General features: G+C 36.8%; 2 protein-coding genes across 7 annotated transcripts in view; one reads left to right on the top strand and one right to left on the bottom strand.

Annotated features, from left to right (window-relative positions):
• LOC129921675 (uncharacterized) overlaps window positions 1–13,618 on the top strand; it is a 94,450-nt gene extending 80,832 nt beyond the window's left edge. For 5 of the 6 annotated variants that reach the window (XR_008773633.1, XM_056004042.1, XM_056004045.1 and 2 more), the window contains 2 exons: window positions 7,957–8,163; window positions 13,374–13,618. Coding sequence is in view for 4 of the 6 variants with exons in the window: in XM_056004042.1 (XP_055860017.1) it covers window positions 7,957–8,163; window positions 13,374–13,465 (299 nt within the window). In the remaining 2 variants the exon portion in view is untranslated. The remainder of the gene's footprint in view (window positions 1–7,956; window positions 8,164–13,373) is intronic. The other variant, XM_056004046.1, reaches the window with a different exon arrangement.
• A 6,036-nt stretch (window positions 13,619–19,654) lies between these two features.
• The window catches only part of LOC106067895 (uncharacterized), a 98,921-nt gene continuing 93,289 nt past the window's right edge, over window positions 19,655–25,286 (bottom strand). Inside the window, exons 37-41 of the mRNA XM_056004358.1 lie at window positions 25,084–25,225; window positions 24,130–24,290; window positions 20,985–21,037; window positions 20,522–20,554; window positions 19,655–20,413 (exon numbers count right to left, since the gene is read on the bottom strand). Coding sequence (XP_055860333.1) covers window positions 20,393–20,413; window positions 20,522–20,554; window positions 20,985–21,037; window positions 24,130–24,290; window positions 25,084–25,225 — 410 coding nt within the window. The 3' untranslated portion in view covers window positions 19,655–20,392. The remainder of the gene's footprint in view (window positions 20,414–20,521; window positions 20,555–20,984; window positions 21,038–24,129; window positions 24,291–25,083; window positions 25,226–25,286) is intronic.

Raw genomic sequence — 25,286 nt, 5'->3', positions numbered from 1 at the left:
AATAATGGTTCTCTAAAATAGTTCACTGTTTCTGCTGCTACTCTAGTAGTACGACGAAGTTTGCTGTTGTACGTTGCTTCACTAGACCAAAATGTCCGTAATTTCCAATGTAGACTAGGTGAGACCAAGGTCACCTCCGACGACGTTCCGTTATACGATTAACGGTTTTTCATTAAAAAAAATAAGTGGATGTAGCTGTTTCCACAACTTCAATATTAACAAGTCTAGATATGGTCTAGACCAACGTATAATAAATAGATCAATGTCCAGCAACGACAAATACGACTTCACTAACCTTCCAAAGGTTAAACGCAGTGACCGTTATAAAAGTGGCAAGCAACCGGTTCAATGAGCAAACTGCTCCACAAGAATCTCTCAAAGGGTAAAACGACAGAGCGATTTAGTTAGCTACCAAACTTGTAGTACTCACAATACTTATGACAGCGGGCAAACTGTCCTTCTCAAAACTGACGAAGTAAAACTTGATACGACTATGTGGCTCCTACGACTGTTTTCGCAAGCGAAGAAAAAATATGTCCAACAGGTTCACTAACTAACTCTCACCCGTTATGAATGAACGGTTCCTCTGGCTGTATGTCGATTCAGCATACGAAGATCAGGCGTTGAGATGATCACTGTCTTGACGAAGGTCACCCTGAGTTAACGGCTCGTTGAACGTACGATCGAGAAGGCGACGACTGTATGTAGATCTAGAACAAAGTCACTCTGCGATGATGCTGTGTTCAGCCGTACTCCGATGAAACTTTATATCTTCGAGTGCACGACCCTCACCTGAGCAAACGTTTAGCTTCGAGGTCCGGTTTGAGGTTCGGCTTCGAGGTTCGGCTTCGAGGTTCGGGGTCGCTACTGTGATGTTGCTTGTTCAGGCTGTCTTGAGGTCAACTATAGATGACTGTTGAATTTCAACCAATTACTCTGCAAGCGTTTGAGTTTTATTGTTCGGGTGTATTCAGTGTAGTTGATCAACAATCCAGACAAAACAAGACATCTATTTTAACAAGTAAAGAGATGTAGTCAACGCTGATGAACAACTTCACATATATTTATTCTAAGAAATTGCCACAGTAAAAGTCTATGTCAACTAAACACGTCGTTACCCTAGAGGATTATATCCCTAACTGATTTTCCGGTCTCTAACCCAATATATCCCAAACGTCACTAGTCCCGTTCAATATGCGTCTTCTATGGTGCGTCGCTAAATAACTAATCTATAAATAAGGTGTCTAAGAAATAACAACACTAATGTTTAAGTTTCAACGCCAATTTATTGACATGACAAGAAAGTGAAAAACTAACAGTAGACTTTAATACACACTAATAACATAACTGAGGATAACAATTGAACACGTGAACTTACTGAACAGTAGAACAGGGGAGACTACAAGTAAACAAACAAACACACACACAACATACATAAAGATAAATACACATAGAAATGTAACATCCTCCGGTGTATGAGGTTAGTCATATACATAGTCACTAGTTCTTGTGGATTTGACCACTCGGCCTGTGCTAGTTGTATAGATTGTTGATCTCTGTGACTGGTCATCTGTATGACTTTCAGGTCTCTGAGCCGTACTTTCATCTGTGATAGGTACCTCCACAGGTACGGGCTTATCAGACTCCGTCGTACTTGTTGGAATAGGCGAGTTCGTATAAGCAGGCGATCTGATTCTTTGTAAGTGAATTCTATTTCGGTGATAAACTCCTCCGACTTATTCAACTTCACGCGATCGTTGCTGTAATTGACCAATTATTACTTCCTTTTGCCAGCGCTCATGGCCACACAACCTTAACCTTAGTATCACCTCTTCACCCTTAGCAATGGGAGGTAAATCATTAGCATGGGTGTTGTAGTAAATAGCTGATCTCCTCTGGTTTTCATTCAGTGCTTGTCTATGTTTCTAAGGATACAGAAATTGAGGTTTCAACAGGCTTTTAGCTATAGGTAGCAAAGTTCTGATTCTCCTGTTAAATAATGCATGTGATGGATTAATACCAGTTTTATTAGGGGTGTTTATATGATTAAGTAAAGCTATGAACTGAATCTTATTTTTAAGAAATAATGTCTTTACAGTCTTTGCACTGATTCAGTTTTCCCATTTATCTGGGGTAATGGGGACTGCTCGTCAAGTGGTTAAAATCCAATCATTGGCGAATTTTGCAAAGCTGTCTGAAGAGAGCTTAGGTCCATTGTCACAGACTTCTGTGGATGGGATGCCGTATCTAGTGAAATAGGCTTTTAGTTTTATTATAAAAGTTTCTGCCCTAGTGTTCTCTAAGCGATCAACTTTGCAGTAGTTAATGTAGCAGTCCATACACACAAGATAGTCTTTGCCGACAAGTGTGAATAGATCACCACTAATCTTTTCCCAGGGGTGTGTGAAAACTTTATAATTCAATAGTCTCTTTCTGTTGATTGGATTGAAAAGCTTGACACATTTCGCAAGTTGAAATATAATGCTTTATGCCACCAGTCATTCCTGGCCAGAATAAACTCTCACAAGCTCTTTCAGACATCCTTCAATGCATGAGTGTGTAGAATGAACTTCTCTTTTTATTTCTAATCGTAGCGCCTTGGGAACTACTACTCTTTCACCTTTAAATATAAAACCCTCTTGAACTGACATTTCGTCTCTGAAATTATATTAAGGCAATAGTTGATATGGTAGAAGATGCTTGCCTTCTGGCCTGCGTTAATTAGTTGTGATAAGAAGTTTTTGAGGCGTCCATTCTTTCTCGGTTTTTCCCTTTTAGTCTATGTAGTCTTTCTTCCCCAATTGACAGAAAACTGGCCATATTTATGAGCTCAAACTGTCCTTGACTGTTTGCGGATGACTTTATATGCGCTCTTGAAAGTGAATCGGCCAGATTAATTTCTTTTCCTTTTTTTACAAACTACAGTTATATTATAGTCTTGTACGCACAACATCATTCCCTGCAATCTTTGTGGAGCAGCTGAGAGAGGTTTAGCCATTATTTCTTCAAGTGATTATTGGTCGCTTGTAATGGTTGTATGTTGACCAAATGTGTATTGTGGAACTTATCCAGCTCAAATACAATTGCTAGCATTTCTTTCTCCATCTTTGCGTATCTAGTGTCAGTATTAGTCAAAGATCGACTTGCGTAAGCTAAGGGTTTACTTCCCTGCATTAAGACGGCGCCAAAACTATTTTGACTAGAATCACATTGTATGGTCAATTCTTTTAGTGGATTGTAGAATGCTAGCACAGAAGCTTGAGTCACCTTAGAGTGCATCACACACCATCAACTTAAAGAACTTGACAACTCAGGGCTCTAAATTAACTTAACACTTTAATGTTCGATAAATCACAGCCAATACTGTACAACTGGCAATAAGTAACTGTACGTGAAAGTACTCAGCACTGGTTCGTCGTAATGCACCGTACAGTACTACAGAACCACGCCGCTGAACCACACTGAACTGTGCTGTAATCGACAGGACTGTAGTGAACCGTGTTGACTGTGACACTTCCGCCCTTTATGTAGGGTCCCTGCTGGCCTTCTAGAACCGGACGGAAAATCGCTCGACCATTCTAGTTATCTTATCACATGGCTACATTTCTTGTGACGCTCATGATCTCTACTCGCAACACAGATATTTCCTAAACTGTCATGGCTAACTTTTGTTTCTCGTCACGGTTGAAAGCTCGTCTAGCACTGGCTTGTTGCAATTTGCGTCGGCTGTCTACACACACCACTACCCCCATTTGCGTAACCACCAGATTTATTTCAATATCATCAGCTACACCAATCACACCATCATGACCTTCAAACAGCTCTTAGCTCACAGATGTTTCTAATGGTCATCTTCTCCAATCGTAACGTCTAAAAGGTGTCTGAAAAGTTATAAGTGTGACAAGTCAAAAGCTCGCTGTCAGAGTCACTCAAATTTATCACAGCATTAATTATTATTACTCATTATTTATTTATTTTATTTTAATTATTTCCCCGTCTTACCCCCAAATTCTTCACCCGCACTACCTTTTTCTCTCCAGGCTAGACTTAGTTGACCACATTGGAGATAGCTAGGCCGCGCCTTTCATTTATCTTCCCTTGGCCAGGGCAAAGATACACACAGTCTCTTTGATCTTACCGGCCGGATGTCTGACGGGCGCAGTTGAAGTCACCATCCCTCCTTCTCCCACGTCTCTCTTTGATCTAGGAGATCACACGGACCAACATGCCCATTTACCTTTCCAAGGTGCGACTCCCACCTCGAGTCAAATTCACCCACCTGCAAGATAATTCTGAGCCTAGGCCTTTTCCTGTTTCCGCCCACATTTTCCAGGCCTATATATAAGGTAGATTAGATCAAGTCAGACTCTCACTCCTTTCTCATTATATCTGAGCAATCGAGTCTCAACTACTTCATTTATCCTCACTCCTGAAGGAATACCTGGTGGTAAGCCGAACTTAATCACAAGTTCCATCTTAATTACTATGTGCATATTTCTCACTGGATATTATCATGTGTATTTCGCTTAGTTCATTTATATCTAATTAGTGCATTGTGTATTTCTCACTGGCGTAAGTATAACACATAAACATGACATAGGTATTTATTTATGTATTGCATTAATCTATTAATGCTACGTTGCTCAATTGATCGTTGATGCAACCATGTATATATTAGTACATCTTATTTTATTTCCTTTATCTCGGCTGACAACCGTGATAATTTTACTAAGTGCACTAATACTGCGCTTAGAGAAGATATACAAATTATCTCCCCTTTACTCATTTTACTCTAACGAAAGTTGCGCCCCTTGAACGGACACCCTCTCCATTCAAGCGCGCTCCATTGTTCTCGGCCGACGGTAGTGTGTTAACAAACCGTCATGGTCGCTGACCATCGCCCATTTCCCCCCCCCTCTTTCTCTCTTCCAGCTTGTGTTGTCTATTTGAGATTATTATTTCCCCTTATATGTACATTTTTACATTATTATTTTCCCTTTTATGTACATTTTTATATTGCTACTATCAGCCATCTGTTTTCCAAATCCCATTTGTCATCATCTCTCCTTTGTGCTCAAAAGCAATTTTACCAATCTGACGAATGCACCTCAGTCGAGGGCATCGATAAGATGCATGAGAGACATGTCCTAACTTGTCTTTATTTATCCGCAGCCTCCCTCAGGTGTCTGCCTATTTGCTGTTCAGTGTCTACTCGGCACTACTCAACTATTTATCTGCCTTTGTGCTTAGTGCTATTCAACGTGCACTTGCCTATTTATCGGATCATCTACCTGCCTAGTCAATTGCCTAGTTGATATTGGGATCTACTCAACTCTATTACTTGGCGCTATCGGCCTTGCCCGCCTATTCGACAGCCCACCTGTCAACTTATTAGGTGCGACGTCCCTAAAGACCCAGATCTGTGCGAGACGTCATAGCTACGCCGAACCCTCTGCAACTCACTGGACTTAACCTGCTCACTACTTTGCCCACGGCAGATCCGCTCTGCCCGCAGTACCACTTGTGCCCACGGTAGCCGGCCACCCGCCCTACTGTGCCCACTACAGATATCAGAACTTTGGATTGAGACTCCACAAATACTGAATCACCGGCGTCCCTCTATCCGCTAGAGCGCCACCTCCAGCTGCAGAACCTCAAGCCCGGACACAGCCAGCTGCGACATTAACAGGATAACCAGCTAAGTTCAGAAGACAAAGTGACATACTCTCTTATTAAGTGCAAGAGTGATGATTAAATATTTTATTAATTAGACATAGATGCAAACCCTCCCCCTTTTTAGTCTTTTATGTAAATATTTATGTAAATAAATATTCTTCATTTTTAACTTTGTATCTTTCTTTCATTGCTTGTCTCGTTGCGTGCCTGCTCCCGATTTATATGCTGATAGGTTCGTGTGTGATAGCTTTAAAAATAATCATCCCCTAGACATTAAATGCGCCAAACACACATTACTTTCCCCAACCTGTCACAATAAGCATACTCGGTGCTTCATCCAGGTGCACACGCCAATAGACATTTGCGAGGTTCAGTTTTGAAAACACCTTTGCATTTGATAATCTAGGAAGCAAGTCTTCTATTACTGGAAGGGGAAATCGTTCTTTTTTTATTGCCTTGTTAAGAGGACAAGAATCCAAACAGATATGAAGTTTTCCTTATTTTATAGTTGCAATCACCATTTGACTGACCCAGTCAGTAGGTTTATCAACAGGCTCAATAAATCATTTTTCTGTTAGCAGGTTTAACTCAAACTTTACTTAGCCTGCATAGCCAGAGGTACAAGACCAAATAAACTTGTAACTGGTGTTATGTCAGCATTCACCTCTAAGTGTACAACACCAGGTAGATCACCTTGCTGATTATCAAATACATCAGAAAACTGTTCAAATATTTTTGTCGATATCCTTGATCGAGGCTTATCAACACTTTTAACTTTATCAACACTTTCAAAAGTATGGTATATTATTGTATTTAGTCCCATTTTTTTCTGACGTTTTCTTCCTTAACAGGGGAGTTTATTGAACTCTTAAAACCAGGGGAGTTTATTGAACTTTTAAAACCACAAAATCAACACGGCATTTCTTGTTAGTCATTGTATTCTGTTCTATGAGATGTACCTTTCCAATACGTATGAGTGTGCAACCGTCATACACACGTAGCTTGCTTTGAGTGGGACAGACTTGTGCAGTTTTAATAATCTTCTAAGGGATAACATTAACGCTGGCTCCTGAGTCAATCTGACACACAATCTTCTCACCGAAAATGATCAATTCAGCTTTAATGATCTTATTGTTTGGTCCACCTTGTACAGCAAGCAACACTGTTCTCCTGTACACACTGCAGGTTTTTTTTGGTTACATTTAATACCGAAATGATTTCTCTTTTTACAAATATTACAGATTTTACCCCATGCAGGACACAACTCCTTTTAAAATTGTCTACAAAATTTACTTTGCGCTGTTTACTGTTATAAGCAGCATTTTGTTGTAGAATACTTTTGCGAGAAGAAAAAGTGAACGCCTTATCATGCGGTGGTGATGTGTCAGATGTACCTATCTCTAGTACCTTTAGCTGCAAGTCAGTAGCATTATTTGCCTTGCAGGTTTCTATTCAAGCCTTGAAAGTTAAATTATGTTCTTGTAAGAGTTCTGTCTTTGTCTTTGGGTCTGTGATGCCAACTACTATTCGGTCTTTTATTAATAACTCTTTCATATGGTCGCAAAAATTGCAGGTTTTAGCGAGTGCGCGTAGAGTTAGTAAGTAATTCTTGACAGTTTCTTTCTTTCTTCCTTGCACCTTTTCTTCATATTTAAAGGAGATGAAGGGTTAATTCTTGGTTTAAAGTGATTAGTTTTACTTACAGTATCCATTTTAGAACTTTTAGAAAACTGCCACCATGTTATAGTATCAATTATGATGTAATAACTACACTGCTGTTTAAGTTCCAACTTAACTTCATTAGCACGGCAAAAAAGGGAAAAACTAACAGGTGACTTTAATACACACTAATAAATACTTGAGAAAAACATGTGGACACGTGAACATACTGAACAGTTGAACAAGAGAGACTACAAGTAAACAAACAAACAAACACACCACATACATAAACATAAATACACATAAAAATGTAACAGTCAGAATAACCTATATTCAAAATAATGTCTCGTAGGTTGCCAATAACGTAGATAGTAGCTAGTATTGTACTTTATAAGATGATATATTATAAATTGATATATCAAACTGAGTTTTACGCTAGTATATAAAAAAAATACTTTATTGCATCATAAATCTCATTGTCGAGGGTTATAGCAACTTTCAAGTAAGGCCACACCCATGTCAATAATAAAAAAAAATTAGAATGATTAGAATTATAAAATAAATTTTATAATCTTCTGTATTTCAAATATTTTGATTTTTTAATTTTTAATTTCATTACAGAGAACCCAGCTTTCATTGCAACATTTAAAAACGCCTACGAATTTCAATTAGTCAATTATTTTTTTTTCTACGCAAACCTATCTAAAGAATACTATGCAGCTGTTTGGGTGGGATTAGACAGATTGCAAGACAAAAGATACTACAGATGGATAGATGATGGAACGCCGTATGCAGATTTCAATACAGATTTATCTCAAGATAATTTTTGTACGTATATTTCGTCGTTATTCTCTGGTCCTTATTCCATGTTATGAATCGTTCTGACAATCAGGTTGAAATGCGCTGCAGTTCATGCTCCTATCTCACGTTTGTTGCCTCGTAAACAACTCTCTGGGGTTGCCGAGAGGAACTGGTTTTTGGTTACGATTTTAAAGGCCAAGTGAACAATATAGAAATAGCGAAACGACTCCGGATAACCTATCTTTTAGAGAGGGAACTGCTCCATCTTCCGGTAAGACGCCAAAATGCTGGACAGGTGGCTAGCAACCCTTGACCAGATGTCCGGTCTCAGCCCATTGATACAGAGCGACGGCCTCTCGCAAGAAAAGGGGAGGCTTTAGTATTTGTTTCGGGAAGAAAGGGGAAAGCTTTACTTAGTGACAAGTGACGTGACAGATAGTTAAAAAACAAGAACGCTCTTCTAAGTTACAATACAAATAAGGCGCTTTATGTAGAACAGTAGGAATAACAAGTAATAGATATACGCCTTACTGAAAGACATTTGACAGATCCCTTCTTAAGTATTAAAGTCTTTATTTTTGTTTAATACTAATTGTAACCATCTATATCTTCCTAGAGGTGTGTTGAATGTTGTGAGAAATGAAGATTCTCTTTCAAGCTTTATTTGCATAAAACCCTGAGCGTTTAATAATAAGAATATCTTCATGTCTAGAATGTTAGTGATCACATCTTTAATAGTTTCATTGGCTTAAGTTCCCGTTTCAATGTTTTATTGAGATCTTTCAAATCAATACATATTCTAACTTTGTCATTCCTGGACGAAATAACCATGGAGCTAACCATTAAGTACTAGAGTAATAAATTTATCAGCTTGCATTTCTTTAAGATTTTCTTCATTTTTCATGTTTTGCGATGCTGCTAAGTTTAATGTTGGATGAATAACTCTTTTAGCATTCTCCTCTAACTGAATCTTGTATTCTCCTGGCAGTAATCTAGTTGTTTTCAGCATTTCTGGAAATTCCCTTTGTAACTCTTCTTCTGCCTTGGATTCAATGCTGATGGTTTGTTGCAGTAGTCTTAAACATTCTGCTGTGTCACCACTCAAAAATTTCTCTTGATTAAGGTCTACAACCTCAAACCTTGCTTTCACTGCTTGGGTATTATTTTTCAAAGGTAGCACAACTGCTCTAACAGTCTTAATAACGTGGTTAGTGTACTACTTAAGTGACTTTGCTGAATAAGTAAGTTTTACTTTGTCTTTGTGCTTTTCAATCTCTGACTTAACATAAATGTTGCACCTCGCACCATGGTCGTCCGTAAATTAATGTCTTACCATGCACCACTAGTTTTACAGTCCACTTGCTTGACATTGACGTTCTTAATTTTACCATTTTTATACTGGCTACTCGCAGTACTAGCAGGTAAAATATTTTTTATCACTGTGGCTGTCGTCGTCTACTAGATTAAGGTCTTTTTCTGCACATTTGAAATGAGTTTTTTTTCTTCTTTTTCCAGAAATCACATGTGGTTTCTATTGCTGGACATTTTCCTTTTTCGTGGTTCTTGCCGATTTACTACATAATTTCTATATGAGTTGTCTTTAGACTTCTGATTGAGTACATACTGTGACTGTCTCTTGATTGCTAGAACCTCTTTTTTAAGTTTTACTCTGACACCATGTAGAATATTCGCGCTACACAAATAACAAACTAGTGTTTAAGAGGAAGACATATTAGGGACACCATTTATTACGTAAACACAAGCGGTTATGCACTGCCACACTAGTGTGCAAATGTACATATAATATCAATATGTTACTCTAGATCAGGGGTGGGAAAATTACGGTCCGCGGGCCACATGTGGCCCGCCGGAGTGTTTTATGCGACCCGCCGACACCTACAGAAGTCAGGTGTGCCCACAGTATATACTTATAAAAAAGCAAATATATTAAAAATAATATAAATATAAATTATTGAAACTGTCATTATAAAACGTTTCAAGCAAAGACTATGCTTATTGGCTATACATCAATACACTCAATTCAAGACACAATCTCTGATCAGTATTTATTCAATGCTATGAAGAACTATATTAAATTTTGGGTATGCTTGGAAGAAGATGGCAAGGGTGACAACTGGTGGAGCTCGATCTTTGACTGAGTAAAATGGTGGGTTTTTAAATACTTCAACCATAAACCCTAAATAGGAAAGTTTGAACAAAGCTTCATAAAATTTTAACATCAAGTAAAAAAGTTGTCTAGTAATTAAATTTATTAGAGTTAGGGTTTATTAACCACAGGTAGTCCCGATTATGAACAAAATAATCCAATATTTCATCTATCTTAACTTGGACAAGGTAAACGAGGACACTATAAAATCTGAAGGAAGAAATTGTTCTGTTACTTGAAGGACATTGACTGTGACTTTGTTACAAATATTTCTAATAAAGAGTGGAAGACAGATTTCAGGTTTCTTAATTTATATAGCAATGAGTGTTTTGCATATGAAATGTAAATGGATGTTAAATCTTTTCAAACAAGGCCTTCCCATTTCTACAAGCAAGCAAAAGAAAACAGGTTTTGTCATTTTCCTTTGCTGAAAGATGAAATTATTTATAGTGAAATAATTAAAAGTACAACACTTATTTAGATTCGAAGCCCAATACCATTAGCTCACCATTTAGCGCAGAAGCTGATTTAGCTCCAGAGGACATAACTCCGAGCAAAGAGAATTTCCAGTCAGTACTTCCACAGGAGCCTCATGAGTGCCAGAATCTGTATGTCAACACTTTAAAAAATGTGTCCTAACCCTTCACACTATTTGAGTACACATATATCTCTTCTTCTTTGTTCTCATTTTACATGTTGGAGGGTTCAGAACAGTATCTAAGATGAACCGCGCAATGTTTTCCAGATACAGGCAGTTCTCCGAATAGTTTTGGTTCTATAGGAGGGCTTTGGGGCCAGAGTCCTATTCGGGTCTCTGATTTAGTATGCACCATTGAAGGACATGGGCAGCATTCTCTGGTGATGCTCCAAAAGGGCAAGTTTCGCTCGTCCCGACATTTAACTTCCGGAACATATATTGTCTCATCCAGTGAACAAGCATTATATTTTGGGTGGGGGGAAACTAAACAAGTATAATTACTGGTCGATTTCGACTGACTGTAATTTGACAGCAGTCACAAGGGTAACAACTAGTAAGCTAGTTCCACAGTTCCAGAACATTATGCACGAGTGTAAAAGTAAAATACTGCACATTAAGTACAACTGTGTATTAGTGGGGTTATTGTAATATAAAAAGACAACAGCAAGTTAAAAAAAATTATAAATTGATTTAAGATATTGCTAACTCTTCTTGTAATTCCTTAACGTGGAGTGTGGAAAAAAAAAAGAAACGTGAATATAATACAGTGTAACTATGAATTAAAAGTTAGCTAGAGTATCTTTCTAAGTTGTATATACATATGCGGCCCGCCATTCCAAAATTTAAAGAAATGCGGCCCTCGATCCAAAAAGGTTGCCCACCCCTGCTCTAGATAAATAGAGATAGGACGAAGCAGGACGTTTTGGCGCCGCCGTTTTGGCGCGAAGGACGTTTTGGCGAGAGCCGTTTTGGCGACGGGACGTTTTGGCGCGAAATACATTATGTACGTTTATTGTATTATTTCTTTTAAAAGAATTATTCATGTCTATGTTATGCATGAGTGTTTGTATTAAGACATATTTTTCACGAACTAAATGTAAATGTGTGTTTGTTTTTCACATCATTTTCTTTAATAAACATTTTGGCTTGTGTATGTGTGTTTATTAAGAGGCACACTTTTATTTTCAAAAAAGTTTTTTAAGATATTACTTTAAAATTAAAAACAAAATGAAACGATGATAGACTAAAAATTGATGCAATTATTTGTTTACATTAACATTGGTTTATTTAATGACTGTATGGTATCTCCAGCTATACATACCAAACACTTGCTAATAATAAAGTAAAAATATAATACATGTACCATGTTTCTCAGAATACTTCAATTAAGTATACATAGACACCCTGGTTATTTGCCTAAGTCGCTGGAATTCAAGGGTTCAATAAAAAAAAAGCTACGTGCTTATTAAATTATCGTCAAATGATATCTCGCGCCAAAACGTCCCGTCGCCAAAACGGCGGGGACAAAACGGCGGCGCCAAAACGGCGGCGCCAAAACGTCACGTACCGAGATAGGATATTACAGAAGAGGACAATGTGAAAACCTTTTAAGCAAGATTACAGTTCCAGTCATTGACGGTCGATACTAAAATGTAATTGATTATTTCCTAGACATGATGTTATTTTCTCAAATATGCCTGATTATCTGGTTCTTCAAAAATCTTTAAAATATCAATTCCTCAAATAACAAAAAGCCTAACTAGGTAATATAAAAAAATGTTAGAATTGTCAATGGCTTACGAAAAGAATGATTAACCAGATAAGATTAAAACCGATGCTTAAAAAATTTACAATAAAGCAACATATTCTATTGTTGTTGTTTTTTTTTGTCTCATTAGTTTTATAAACATGTCAATTTTGTCGCCGAAATAGCTAGTCAAGTACTTAAATTCCTTTGGAACTTATTTTTCTTTCTAGAAATTCATTACTATCATTTTTTGCTAGCTATCATTCTAGATTTTCTTGGGAATGAAATTCGCCACCTGCAATTGTGCAATGTACCATTTATGTCGCATGCACCATGTGTTGTAGACCCTGCATTAAATATTAGTGATTATTTCATCTACTCTGCATTATCATATTGAGTGTTAGATATGATAGGTTATTATTGTGTTTAGGCCTGTCGTAGGTTAATTAAAGGAGATATTGAGGACAATGTATAAGAAAAATATTAAGTAACTTTTGGAATTCACCAATAAAAGTCACATGAAGTGCAATCTAAGCATTTCAAGCTAGCACTTTACTTTTGCTTTTTAGCTAATATTTAAGCCAAATGTCTTGCATGACAAAAACAGCCAGTCAAGTTAATCCAGATGCTAAGTCACAAATAAGCAAAAGACCTAGATCATCAGCCTGGAGCAGTTTCTAATTCTTTTCTGATTTCAGTAACTTTTTTCTTTTTTTTTACTATGCTAAATATATAAGATTATACAATCAAAGATATTTTATTAACACGTTTATACATTATAATGCAATTGTTACATAGATACACATTAATATCATTTTAAAACTAAAACATTATTTTATTTTCAGCATATGACTGCACATTGCTTATATCCAGTACAATGATAATGCATCCAATGTTGTGCAATGCTAACTTTCAATTTTTCTGTGAAGTACGTTAAACATTGCAAAGGAAATCAAGTTAAAAACGTTTCATTTCAATTCAAAACATTTCAACTTAATTCAACTCTTTGCCAGAAATAATAGAGCCAATTCTTATCAAAGATTTTATGTGAATCTGTCTCTGCTTTGTAAAAATAAAACACATAAAATTACGAAAATAGGTTTGTTTTCCCACAAACGTACGGGGGGGGGGTCATTGATGTTTGACTCGTGTTTTTGTTGTTCGGAAAGCGATGAAGGTAAAGTACATGTGTATCTGTCTCTTGCGAAAAAATGTAAAAATTATACAAGGAGTGTTTTTTACGAAACTCAGAGGCTGTCCTTAATGTGTCGCTGTTAAGTCGGCAGTTTGGTAAGCAATACAGGTGAATGCAATTGCTTTTTTTTTCAACAACAACAATAGAAAATTAAAACAAAAACTACTAAAAATAACAGTTCGTCCCTTAATACAGTATGTTTGTTAACAAAAATATCTTTTGATGTGCACTCAATTTATGAACAGATTGCTCACATTATGTACTCAATTTCTCAACAGAATGAGCAGCCATGAAAAAAGATCGTATATTAATATACTTAGTTTATCCCAACGAGTTACATAGTTGAATGAAAAAATATTGACAATGACATTTAAAATTAAGCGAAACAAATTGTAAACATTATCGTTGTCTCAATGAGCTGCATGAGGAAAAATGATGACAATGTTATAACAATGCTACTTGACAGTACTCCGCACTGAACCGTCGTAATTCTTCGCTGAACCACACTGAACTTTGCTGTAGTCGACCGGACTGTATTTAACCGGGCTGTAGTGAACCTTGTTCTAAACCATCTTGATTGCGATAACTCTGCTCTTTATATAGGTTCCTTAATGGCCTTCTAGAACCGGACAGAACGTCGCACGACCATTCTGGGTGGTCAGATGACTACATCCCTCGTGACGCTCCTGAGCTCTGTTCACGACGCTGATCCTTCCCGAACCGTCATGTTGACACTCGTATTGGCTGACCGTCGTTACTCGTCACAGTTGACCGCTCGTCTTGCGCTGGCCTGGGGCGATTTGCGTCGGCTAACAACACACACACACCACTACCCCCATCTATGCCACCACCAGGTTTATTACAATATATATATATATATATATTGCCATATATTACCCGCTGCACGCGGGTGCTAATTTGCGTATCACTGTCGATATAGTCACTGATAGTGTTTTGGAAACAATTAACAATTAAACGAAATAATTATACTGTAAGAAAGCGAATGTGTGAATTAAAAAGTATTAATGAAGCTATAAAAATATATAATCGACCTAAATTCTTTAAAAAAAAACAACAACATTTTTTAAAGTTCTACATATATTTAGATCTATATCTAGAGTCTAGGTACTATTATAATAAATGTAGACCTACTTTCGTAAGTTTGAATTCAATGGCACAAGAAGCTTATTAATTAGTGTCTATTGGTACATGTAATATCTCCCCTATAGAGCTTCATGTAGCCTGTCCTATCATAGTGCGTTTACATAGCGGTGTGCACGACACATGAATGGGTATCACAAAGCGATAAAATATATTTTATAATCCAATCGAACGTGTGAATGTAATTGTGTATGTAACATTGTTAGTTAAATTTTATGTAGATATATAGATCTAGAATCTAAAAAAAACAACAACTTGAATGCCATAGTAGTGTAGTCAATAATTTAACATTTTAAGCCTAGTATAAGATAATAATAATAAGGCTCGTCTTCGTGTCCGAAGATTAATGAGGAATGTAGTATTTCCCGTGGCTGCGCAGCCTCAGCTGTGACCTACATATTTGAGCAAGCATAACCATTGTCCGCAGGTCGCCGATTTAGATTTTCTTTTCGCCGTCTGTGTTTGTTCTCGGCAGCAGATTTTCTTTTGGTCTCAAATGTGTATCCCGCTGCCTTCGTGAGTGACCTTCAGCTGTCTCGTTCTGAGGCCGCATGCAACCAGGTGCTCTCTTCTATGTCAGCCAAGGAAGGTTGACGCCTAAAATTATCTTTGAAGCGTTTCCGTGTGGCACCTCTGTTACGTCGACCACCTTTTAGCTCACAGAAAAAGACTGCCTTTGGCAAACGTTCGTCTCCCATAGGGGATACGTGCCTCACCCAGCGTAACTGTCGGACCATAAGAATTCCCTCTATACCAGTGGTCTTCAACGGGGGCGCTATTGCCCCCTAGGGGGCGTTTTCGAGATTTTGGTGGGCGCTGAGAGCCAGACGGGCTTTTAGGGGGGCGCTGGGCTCAAAAGGGGGCGGTATGGGGGTGCTGGGTATAAAGGGGGAAAGAAGAAACTAAAAGTGCACTGAAACAAAACAAATATTAAAATTCTTCGAAATTAAAGCTCACTAACCAATTGTAGACAAATTAGAGTTAGCTTGCTTCTAATTTAAGAACAGAAACAACGTTATAAATCGGTTTCGGGAATACCATTTTTAGCGGCCCCCGAAAGGGGAAAAGAAGCTCCGTCCGTCCCGTTTAGATCTCGTAAACTAGAAAAGATATTGAAAATCCGACATCACAATATTTTAGACCATTCAAAGTTCTGATGCAACGGCTACTTTTTTTTTTCCTGAAAGCGAAAAATCTAATTTTTAAAATCAGTTATGCAAGCAGTTTTTTAAAGAGAAAAAGCTAATTAGTATGCATATTAAGTTAGACCTAATTTAGAACGAATAGTAATCTTATAAACTCCATCTTCAATAGGTACCTGACATTCTACCGCGGAGAGTGTAGGCGGTTGGTCGTTGTGCTGGCTACATGACACCCTCGTTAACCGTATTAGCGGCCCCCGAAAGGGGAAAAGAAGCTCCGTCCGTCCCGTTTAGATCTCGTAAATTAGAAAAGATATTGAAAATCCGACATCACAATATTTTAGACCATTCAAAGTTCTTTTTTTTTTCCTGAAAGCGAAAAATCTTATTTTAAAAATCATTTATGCAAAGAGTTTTTTAAAGAGAAAAAGCTAATTAGTATGCATTATAAGTTAGACCTAATTTAAAACGAATAGTAATTTTATAAACTTCATTTTCTTGAGCAATTTATATATGGAGTAAGTAGAGCAGTGATGCCCAAAATACGGCCCGCCGAAATGTTGGCACGAAGAGTAGACACCCTCCTCCAAAAAAAAAAAGGTTGACTTATGTATCTTTACTTACGTTAGGGTCCTCAATTTTTCTTTAATTGATTAGTACCATGACCTTTAACATTAGTGTGTTTATGAAATGAGAATCTACCAAAAAAAAAAACGGATCTTAACATTTTTTTTTTGTGGAGCATGATCATAAGCCAACATATTTCATTTGTAAAGAAAGTGTGGCTGTTTAAAAATAAGAACAACATATAAACGTCATTATGAAACCAACATGACGACAGTCTTGGTTTGAGCCGCCAATAAAAGATTGTTCAACTACGCCGACAGATTGGAGGATCGATAGGAATATTGACCAAAAAGCGACAAGAAAATGAGTCGGCAGTAAAGCTAGCTACAATATTGCACTATTTTAAGTAGAGAAATTAAGACATTTTCGGACGCGTGAGAAAAATCGCTTCAGATACCTAATTCCTTAATGTAAGTACCAGATCCACGGGTTTCTAATCAATTAGTTACAAATTTTAGGTAAATTTCATTTCATTTTTTTTTTTTACCTTTTCGTTCATGTGGCCCGCGACATGAGTGTCAGAAATTATAATGGCCCGCAGGTCGAATTAGATTGGGCATCACTGGCTTAGAGAATTCGAATAAGAGATATAACATTTTCAAAACAATTTACATAAAGTAAAGACCAGGTGAGACACGGTAAAGCGCTTAGCTTCCGAACCGAGGGTCCCGAGTTCGAATCCTGGTGAAGACTGGGATTTCAACTTCGGAATCATTGGGCGCCTCTGATTCTACCCAGCTTTAATGGTTACCTGACATTAGTTGGGGAAAAGTAAAGACGTTTGGTCGTTGTGTTGGCTACATGATACCCTCGTTAACCGTAGGCCACAAAAACAGATGAACTTTACATCATCTGCCCTATAGACCACAAGGTCTGAAGGGGGAACTAATTAGGCCAGGTTCACATCTAACTTTGCATTCACTTGCACCTATCCTTTGATCTGCAGCACCATTGGGGCACTACACAAGATCTGTCAACCTTCTTTCTCTATTTTTATCTATCATTTGTCTTTGATATAATTTCATTTGGATGTTCTTTCTGAAAATATTGAAGCCTGCCTGGGTGGACCACTTCGGGGGCCGATTTTAAGTTTGTGTTTCCACACAAACTGTCTTTGTAACCTTGTCTATTTTAAAATTCTTACTCTTTTGCTGTGATCGGAGTGTCTCTAGTGTCCTTAGATATTGCGCGCATAAACTTTTAAGATTTGATAAACAATGTAGGCAATACGCCTGTTAGATTATAGTTTATTTTATCTGCATATGTTAATATATTGATATGTAAATATTAATTGGGATAACAACGTTAAAGCAAACATTCAAATAGAATCATTTTACCTTTTTTATAAACAAAAAACATTGATAAAGTGTTGTTACGAAAACTCACTGATATGTAACGGAATACCACTAAGAGTTTTAGTGCATTCCCACTAGATAAAAAGTATTCTCTACTTTGAATGACAACTTTTTCATACGTGGTCATGAAACCAAGTCGGCTTCACGAACATATAGCAATATCCAAAATAATTTAAGAATATTCATGAACAATTTTTAAAATCTACTATTCAAACAATATTAAAAACAAAAAAACGGTAAAGCAGTAGATGTTTTAGTGACCTCTTAGAAAAATGCATAGCTTTAGAGCATGGAATGGGTTGCCTGAGCTAGCCAGGAAAACCAGTGACTTGGCAGAACTAAGTCATTGGTTAATATGCAGGGCTAAATGCATGACGCGTAGGACGTAATCATCTTCTTTTATGAAGTAATGTCTGTATTTTATCAGATAAGTCTTAGGATATTGTTTGAAAATTTATTAACACTAAAATAACTTTTTAAACATATATTAGACAAAAAAACTTTTTTTTCTGTTAGTGATGAAATATTATTTCAAAATTGTCAAGTTATGTAGCTTATGAGGACATATAGGGAACCATCAGTGGTTGGAAGCTACAATGGCTTCATAAGTAATATAGAATAAGGAACAGATCTATTCACAATCACCTTATGAGTTATGATATGCAAGAAAATTTTGCCCGCCATTTCATTTCTATTTGAATCTAATTATAAAATTGTAAATAAAATACAAACCCATGACGAAAATAATCTCATCTTTCAATAGTTTTGTGAAACAAATGATGAAAAAGATATTACTTTGTTGTTAACTGAAGTTCTCTGGATTTCGAAAAGGGTTTGTTAATGCTCGTTTTGTTAAGCTCTTAAATACAATTTTGATTTTTTTTATTTTTTTTGAGAAACATGGAGATTCAACGGTTGGCGATGACTTAAAAGCAGCCTAAAAATTGTTTGACATGGAAGGCATGTAACGCAAGTGAATGAAACGAACCTCCGACTGCTAGGGAAGATATATAATTTCATTGATTATCTCATCTTTCTTTTATCGAGATATTAATTCTATTTTAAAGTATTTTAAAATCTCGCATAACTTGTTTGTAGACAAATGAATTATACTCAATGGAAACAAACAGGAAATGTCTTTATTTCTTATATTTTCGTGAATATCCAAGAAATGATTTTGCATTATTTCTAAACTTTGAAAACTAAAGATCATTCCAATTATTCCCAAAGACCGCCAAGTTAGATGAAGTCATGTGTTTTTCTATACACCTACGCGTGGGTCATTCCATACTCCTGCGCGTGGGTTTTTCCTTCCTGGGTTAAAATATACTAAGTTTATTTAGATGTAATTAAACTGATACGTGACACAAGTAAGTATGCTAACTAATTTGCTAAAGGCATGCAACTAAAATATTTTTGCTTTTAGTATTTTTATGTAACTTTTATTTCCTTTTTCTGAATAGAATAGAATTTTTATGAATAGAGCAATAACAGATACAGAAAATAAAATGAACTAACTTAATCAGTCTAGATTGATAAAACACAATTGATTTTTATTATTTAAAATTTTTCTTTGTACTTATATTTGTGCATGTGTTTTTGTTCCATACTTATGACTGTGGGCTGTGTAGACGTCCTTGGCCTCACCTTTAACTCAGGCCTCCACATCCCAAAAGTTTTTTTATTATTGTTCAAACAAAATATACTTATTAAAATAAAAGAAAATAATGGAAATGGCATCAATTTTAGAAAATATCTAGTTTTAATCTGCAAATATGAAAGGATTTAAATTTACTAATAGTATTTGGTATTTGTATTCAAGCTTAAAGTATTGGCTTTCTCAAAAATTTGGCCCAGGACCTTAACTTACTAAAATCCGGCAACTGCATGCATTCAAAACAATTAACAATTCATAAAATAATGAAATCAACCATTTTCATTTTGCTCTTTGTTTTGAGTTTAATATTTTAAATTATGTTGAAAATATTATAATTTTATTTTTTTCTAAATTGTTATTTTTCCTGTTAATATTTCTGATTAAATTGAACAATAATTAATTTTCTTTTTTTTTTTTTGCGAAATCTTAACATAGCTCTTCAGAATTGATTTTAAATTTTAATTTATAAATGTGAACCATTCATTTTAAAATTACTTTTCAAATTCAATATATCGTAGAAATAAGTATTGACATCATAACAAAAGATATTTTTATCAATTAATATATATCTTAATATGTATATGTGTTTTTTTACATGACCAGCATTTTGACAGAAGAACATATATAATATAGTATCTAATATAAATTATATATATATATATATACATACATATGACAAATATATCCAGCATACTGATTTGTTTCTCATTCAACAAGAAGAAAAGCTTCAAAGTTTGGTTGTGTAACCCTGAAATCAAATGTCTACAAATAAGTCATTACAGACATGCGTAACGTGACTCTTAAGAACTATGCACTGTTATTATGCTAAAAAGTAAAAATAAATAAATCAACCTACAGGAGTTAACTTTGGTCTTTGAATTTTAAAATCCTGAAAAAAATATTACAGCACTTGAAAAAAAATTATGTCTAAATTAGATTACCAAAAATTTTTGTAAATTGAACAAACAACATAAAAGGATAGCTACTTTTATATCATTAAAGGGGATCTCATTTTTTTTCCTTCCTCCCCCATAATTATGTAGGAATTATATTATTGGGACTTATTAGTTGTAATGAGTAGATGGGGTTTGAACAAAAGATATCTTTGATCAAAATGATAGATCATCAAGCAGCACTAAAATATAAATAAATATTTTTTTTTGTTCATGCAATTTAAATTTCTTTTTGTGAGGGGGTTACTGCAGAAAATCGCAAAATACATGTAACATAAAAGTGGTGTGTTTTATTTAACTTGAAAAAAAATGTTTTTGCTATGAATAAATTATGTCTGTGTATTAATTCCTAGTTTTTTTACTTACCTCTCCTGTTTCCAAAGCTTTATAAACAAAGTCCCAAGAAAAATTACCTCTTTCTGTCAAATATAAATTAATACAACAAATTAACAAAAACAAATAAAGATGGCAAGAAAATGTTAGTGACATAATTAGATATGAACTTCCAGACCTAAGAATATTCACATCTATTTATGTTTAGCCCAATGTTACTAGATCTACATAACAACAGTCTTTGTGTTACTATTACATCAGCTAACTCTTCTATGTTGATATCAAGTGTTAATATGTTTGTTGTTGTTGTTTTGTTTTACATATTTCTGATGTTCCTTCAGAGTTGAAGATAATGACTTCCAAGTCCAAACCTCTGGCAGGTCGACGGGGGATGGGAGCGGGCTGGGTTTGAACCCGGGACCATCGATAAATCTGAATGACAGTCCAGCGCGCAACCCGCACGACCAGTCAATCGCATCTACCATAGTTAGGAGTCAGCGAAATCTTATGGCTGTTTGGTTATATTAAGTGATTTAAGATAAGTTTTTTTTTAGTTGTTTTAGTATTAGAAGTGCTCCTTTTTTGCTAGTTCTATTACGGCGTGAAATGGGTTGTCCGAATCAGCCAGGAAATCCGACGACTTAACATTATTTAAGTCACTGATTATATTGTTGTAACTCTAGGTTAGGCACTCAACGAATAGGCATGCAACTCAACACAGTGTAACAGGAACTAAAGACAGGTGTTTATTCACTAGGACAAACACATAGCATCCTTCAGCTTCCTCAGAGTCTTTCTACTAATTTACCAGTCCTTTAGACAGCAACCCGAATGTGGACCAACGACAGCCTTCCCCGCTTCGCTCCAGGTCCCTTCTACAACCTTCAGGCAGCACCAAAAGCTGGCTTCTTAGTTTCCAAACATTCAGACTCTTCACAATCCCTGATGCAATGTTATTATCTCCCTCCTAGTGTCTTCCTGTTTACGTTCACTAGTGCGCTAGTGCGCACCTCAAGCACTGGTGCAAGGCAGGGTTACAACACTACCCCCACCTTAGTCTTTTCGTCCCGAAAAGAAACATGTTCACGATTGGCCAGTGCAGGTGGAGGTCGGTCAGTGGGAGTCACAGATTGCATTGATCGTGCTCCCCACAAAGCAATCCACACTGCTCTCTGCAGGTACCGCTTTCTCCTTCTGCTCCAATTGACCTGCCTTTGGTTAAGGGGAAGTCGTTTTCGTTGTCTGGCCTTTCTCTTTGTTACCACCGACGGCAGACTCATGGCAAGAAGCGATGCAGTGGATGTCATAGCGTAGGTCATCAAGACCATTTGTCTTACACGTTGCTCCAGCAGGCTTTCTCGATGTGCCGTGGGCCCCCAGGAGGCCAAGTTGTCAAACACGGTATAATCTTTAAGCTTGTCTGAAAGACATATCTGTGGGGCACGTTTGCAACGTCCTATGTGTCCATCTGCTGTACCACCATCAGCGCTTCTCTTGCTGATACTGGTATCAGGACAAATACTTAGTTGGCAGGTCTTCCGGTGCTCGAATTCTCCCTTTGAGGAGGTCCCGTCATCACAGTTATTTTTCAACGTCTGAGTGTAGGCAGGAATCACGATAGCATGATCAGATCTGTGCTCAGTACTTTCACAACAAATGTTAGGATTCTTGTCGTAGGAGCCAAGCTTGCACGGCTCACTATTACAGTCATAGACAGCGCCACCATCAACGGCGTCTCCGTTGAGTAACGGATTGTTTATACCTGTCGACATGGTAGCCATCTGATCGTCGGTCTTGCTCATCACGGTATCAAACGTATCATCAGTCTTGTTCAGCGAGGTACTGATACCTATCTGTTTAATCATGGTACAGATCTGCTCGTTGACCTCTTTTAGCTGTACCTGGAACGAGTTCATCTGATCTGTCACGGTATTCATGAGCTCTCTGATATCTGGTTGTACTTCGAACAGATACGAGTCCGGATCTTCATCTTCGTCCAGCAAGGCTTGTCGAAGGCGTTCTCTCATTTTTTCTTTGGCACAGAAGATCCTCAGCTCCCTGGCTCGGAGCTCCTCTTTTAACTGTTTACAGCTTAGTTCATCTAGCTTCCTCAGCGTTGTCATTGTTTCCTTTCGTTGAGCTGCCTAAATCCCACTTCTGATACCAATTGTTGTAACTCTAGGTTAGGCACTCAACGAATAGGCATGCAACTCAACATAGTGTAACAGGAACTAAAGACAGGTGTTTATTCACTAGGACAAACACATAGCATCCTTCAGCTTCCTCAGAGTCTTTCTACTAATTTACCAGTCCTTTAGACAGCAACCCGAATGTGGACCAACGACAGCCTTCCCCGCTTCGCTCCAGGTCCCTTCTACAACCTTCAGGCAGCACCAAAAGCTGGCTTCTTAGTTTCCAAACATTCAGACTCTTCACAATCCCTGATGCAATGTTATTATCTCCCTCCTAGTGTCTTCCTGTTTACGTTCACTAGTGCGCTAGTGCGCACCTCAAGCACTGGTGCAAGGCAGGGTTACAACAATATGAAAGACTAGATCGACTTAATTATGTTCTCTTTTTAAGTAACGTCTGTAATTTGTCAAGTCAAGTCAAGTTTCCCTTTCAGACCTTGTGGTCTATAGGGCAGATGATGTAAAGGTCATCTGATTCTGTGGCCTACGGTTAACGGGGGTGTCATGTGGCCAGCACAACGACCAGCCGCCTTTACTAATGTCAGGTACCCATTAGAGCTGGGTACACTCAGAGGCGCCCAAGGATTCCGAAATAAAAATCCCAGTCTTCACCAGGATTTGAACCCGGGACCCCCGGTTCAGAAGCCAAGCGCTTTACCGCTCAACCACCGCGCCTCCCTGTAATTTATAAGATAGATATAATAGTACCGATTTTTAATATTCTAACTTCTAACGATTATAGGATACCATTATTTTCTATGTTTATATTGTACTCAATTCAGTTATATATAATTTATATATGTGATACATTAGCACTTAGATATTTACATTTATGAGATACATTAGCACTTACATATTTACATTTATGAGATACATTAGCACTTAGATATTTACATTTATGAGATACATTAGCACTTACATATTTACATTTATGAGATACATTAGCACTTAAATATTTACATTTATGAGATATTTCAAATGTGTACCTTGTACAACGTTTGCATCTGTTTTGTCTGATTTCTTCTGAGCCGTCTGTTTGTAACTGCCACTGTCGCTAGATGACCACGACATGCTGTCATATGCTAACTTGTGCATGTCAGGCTTAGCCCATGAACCATGTGTCACTACTGACTTAGCGAAAATACTACTGTAGAATAGGGGCATTAGACGCATACAATATTATTCATAATACACATACACATAAGAGAGGGTGAAATAAAATAAGATGATATTTTAAAAAACACTTTATAAAAAAAAAGCTTTTATTAAGCTGCGTGTTTCAATAAGGTTGGATCAGTCAGTCATAAATAAATTTTTTAATAGCTCTAGACAAACAATAAAAAAACATTTATAAAAATTTAAAAAAGGGGGAACGATCTGAAATAAACTCTTTGCTCATGCTTTCTCAGACTTTTCAAGCCAACGCGGAGAGCCTATAAACATGGAAGATTATATAGTTATCTCTATTGTTTCTATAGTCTCGTCCTATTTTTCATGCTGTGTTCACTATGACTCAGATGACGACCTATGAAGGGGACTAATTCAGCTTATACCACCACTTCAGTCAAGTACAAACTATTTCCTTTTTTGAGATACCAAACAAAATAATACTTTACTATTAATCAATTGGTTGTTTTTGTTTTTATTTATTCTTGAGTTGTTTGGCAAGAGAAATAATTGTAAAAAAAATTTTAGCTTGATCCGAGATTGGGTGTTGGAGAAATAACGAGTACAAACTTTTGAGCAGACAGAGATAGTTGATTTGAGCTTTGAAAAAAATGGTCAGGAGAATGGATAGACCAACAGGCAGAAAACACAGTGAATGGGGCTTTGAAAGGCAAACACAGAGAGAGAGAGAGAGAGAGAGTAATCAGGCAGGAGGATATTTTTTTACATATCAAATAAATTACTTTTTTATTTAATGAAAAATAAATGTGTACCTAGCAAGACCTTCATCAAAAGAGGTTTTCATTAAAACAGCCTTTCGTCTTCTCCAAATAATGAGTGCCGCCACTACAGTGAGGACAAGTAATACAAACAATGGGATACCAATGGCTAGGCCAAGTAGAAGTTTTTCTGAGCCTGGAGATATTTTTATAAATAATGTGGATAGTATTTATTGTTGTAAGAATAAACATAATGT

The sequence above is a fragment of the Biomphalaria glabrata genome, chromosome 11 (assembly GCF_947242115.1).
Source record: "Biomphalaria glabrata chromosome 11, xgBioGlab47.1, whole genome shotgun sequence".
Classification (NCBI taxonomy): domain Eukaryota; kingdom Metazoa; phylum Mollusca; class Gastropoda; family Planorbidae; genus Biomphalaria; species Biomphalaria glabrata.
This window is presented reverse-complemented; position numbering and strand designations above follow the sequence as displayed.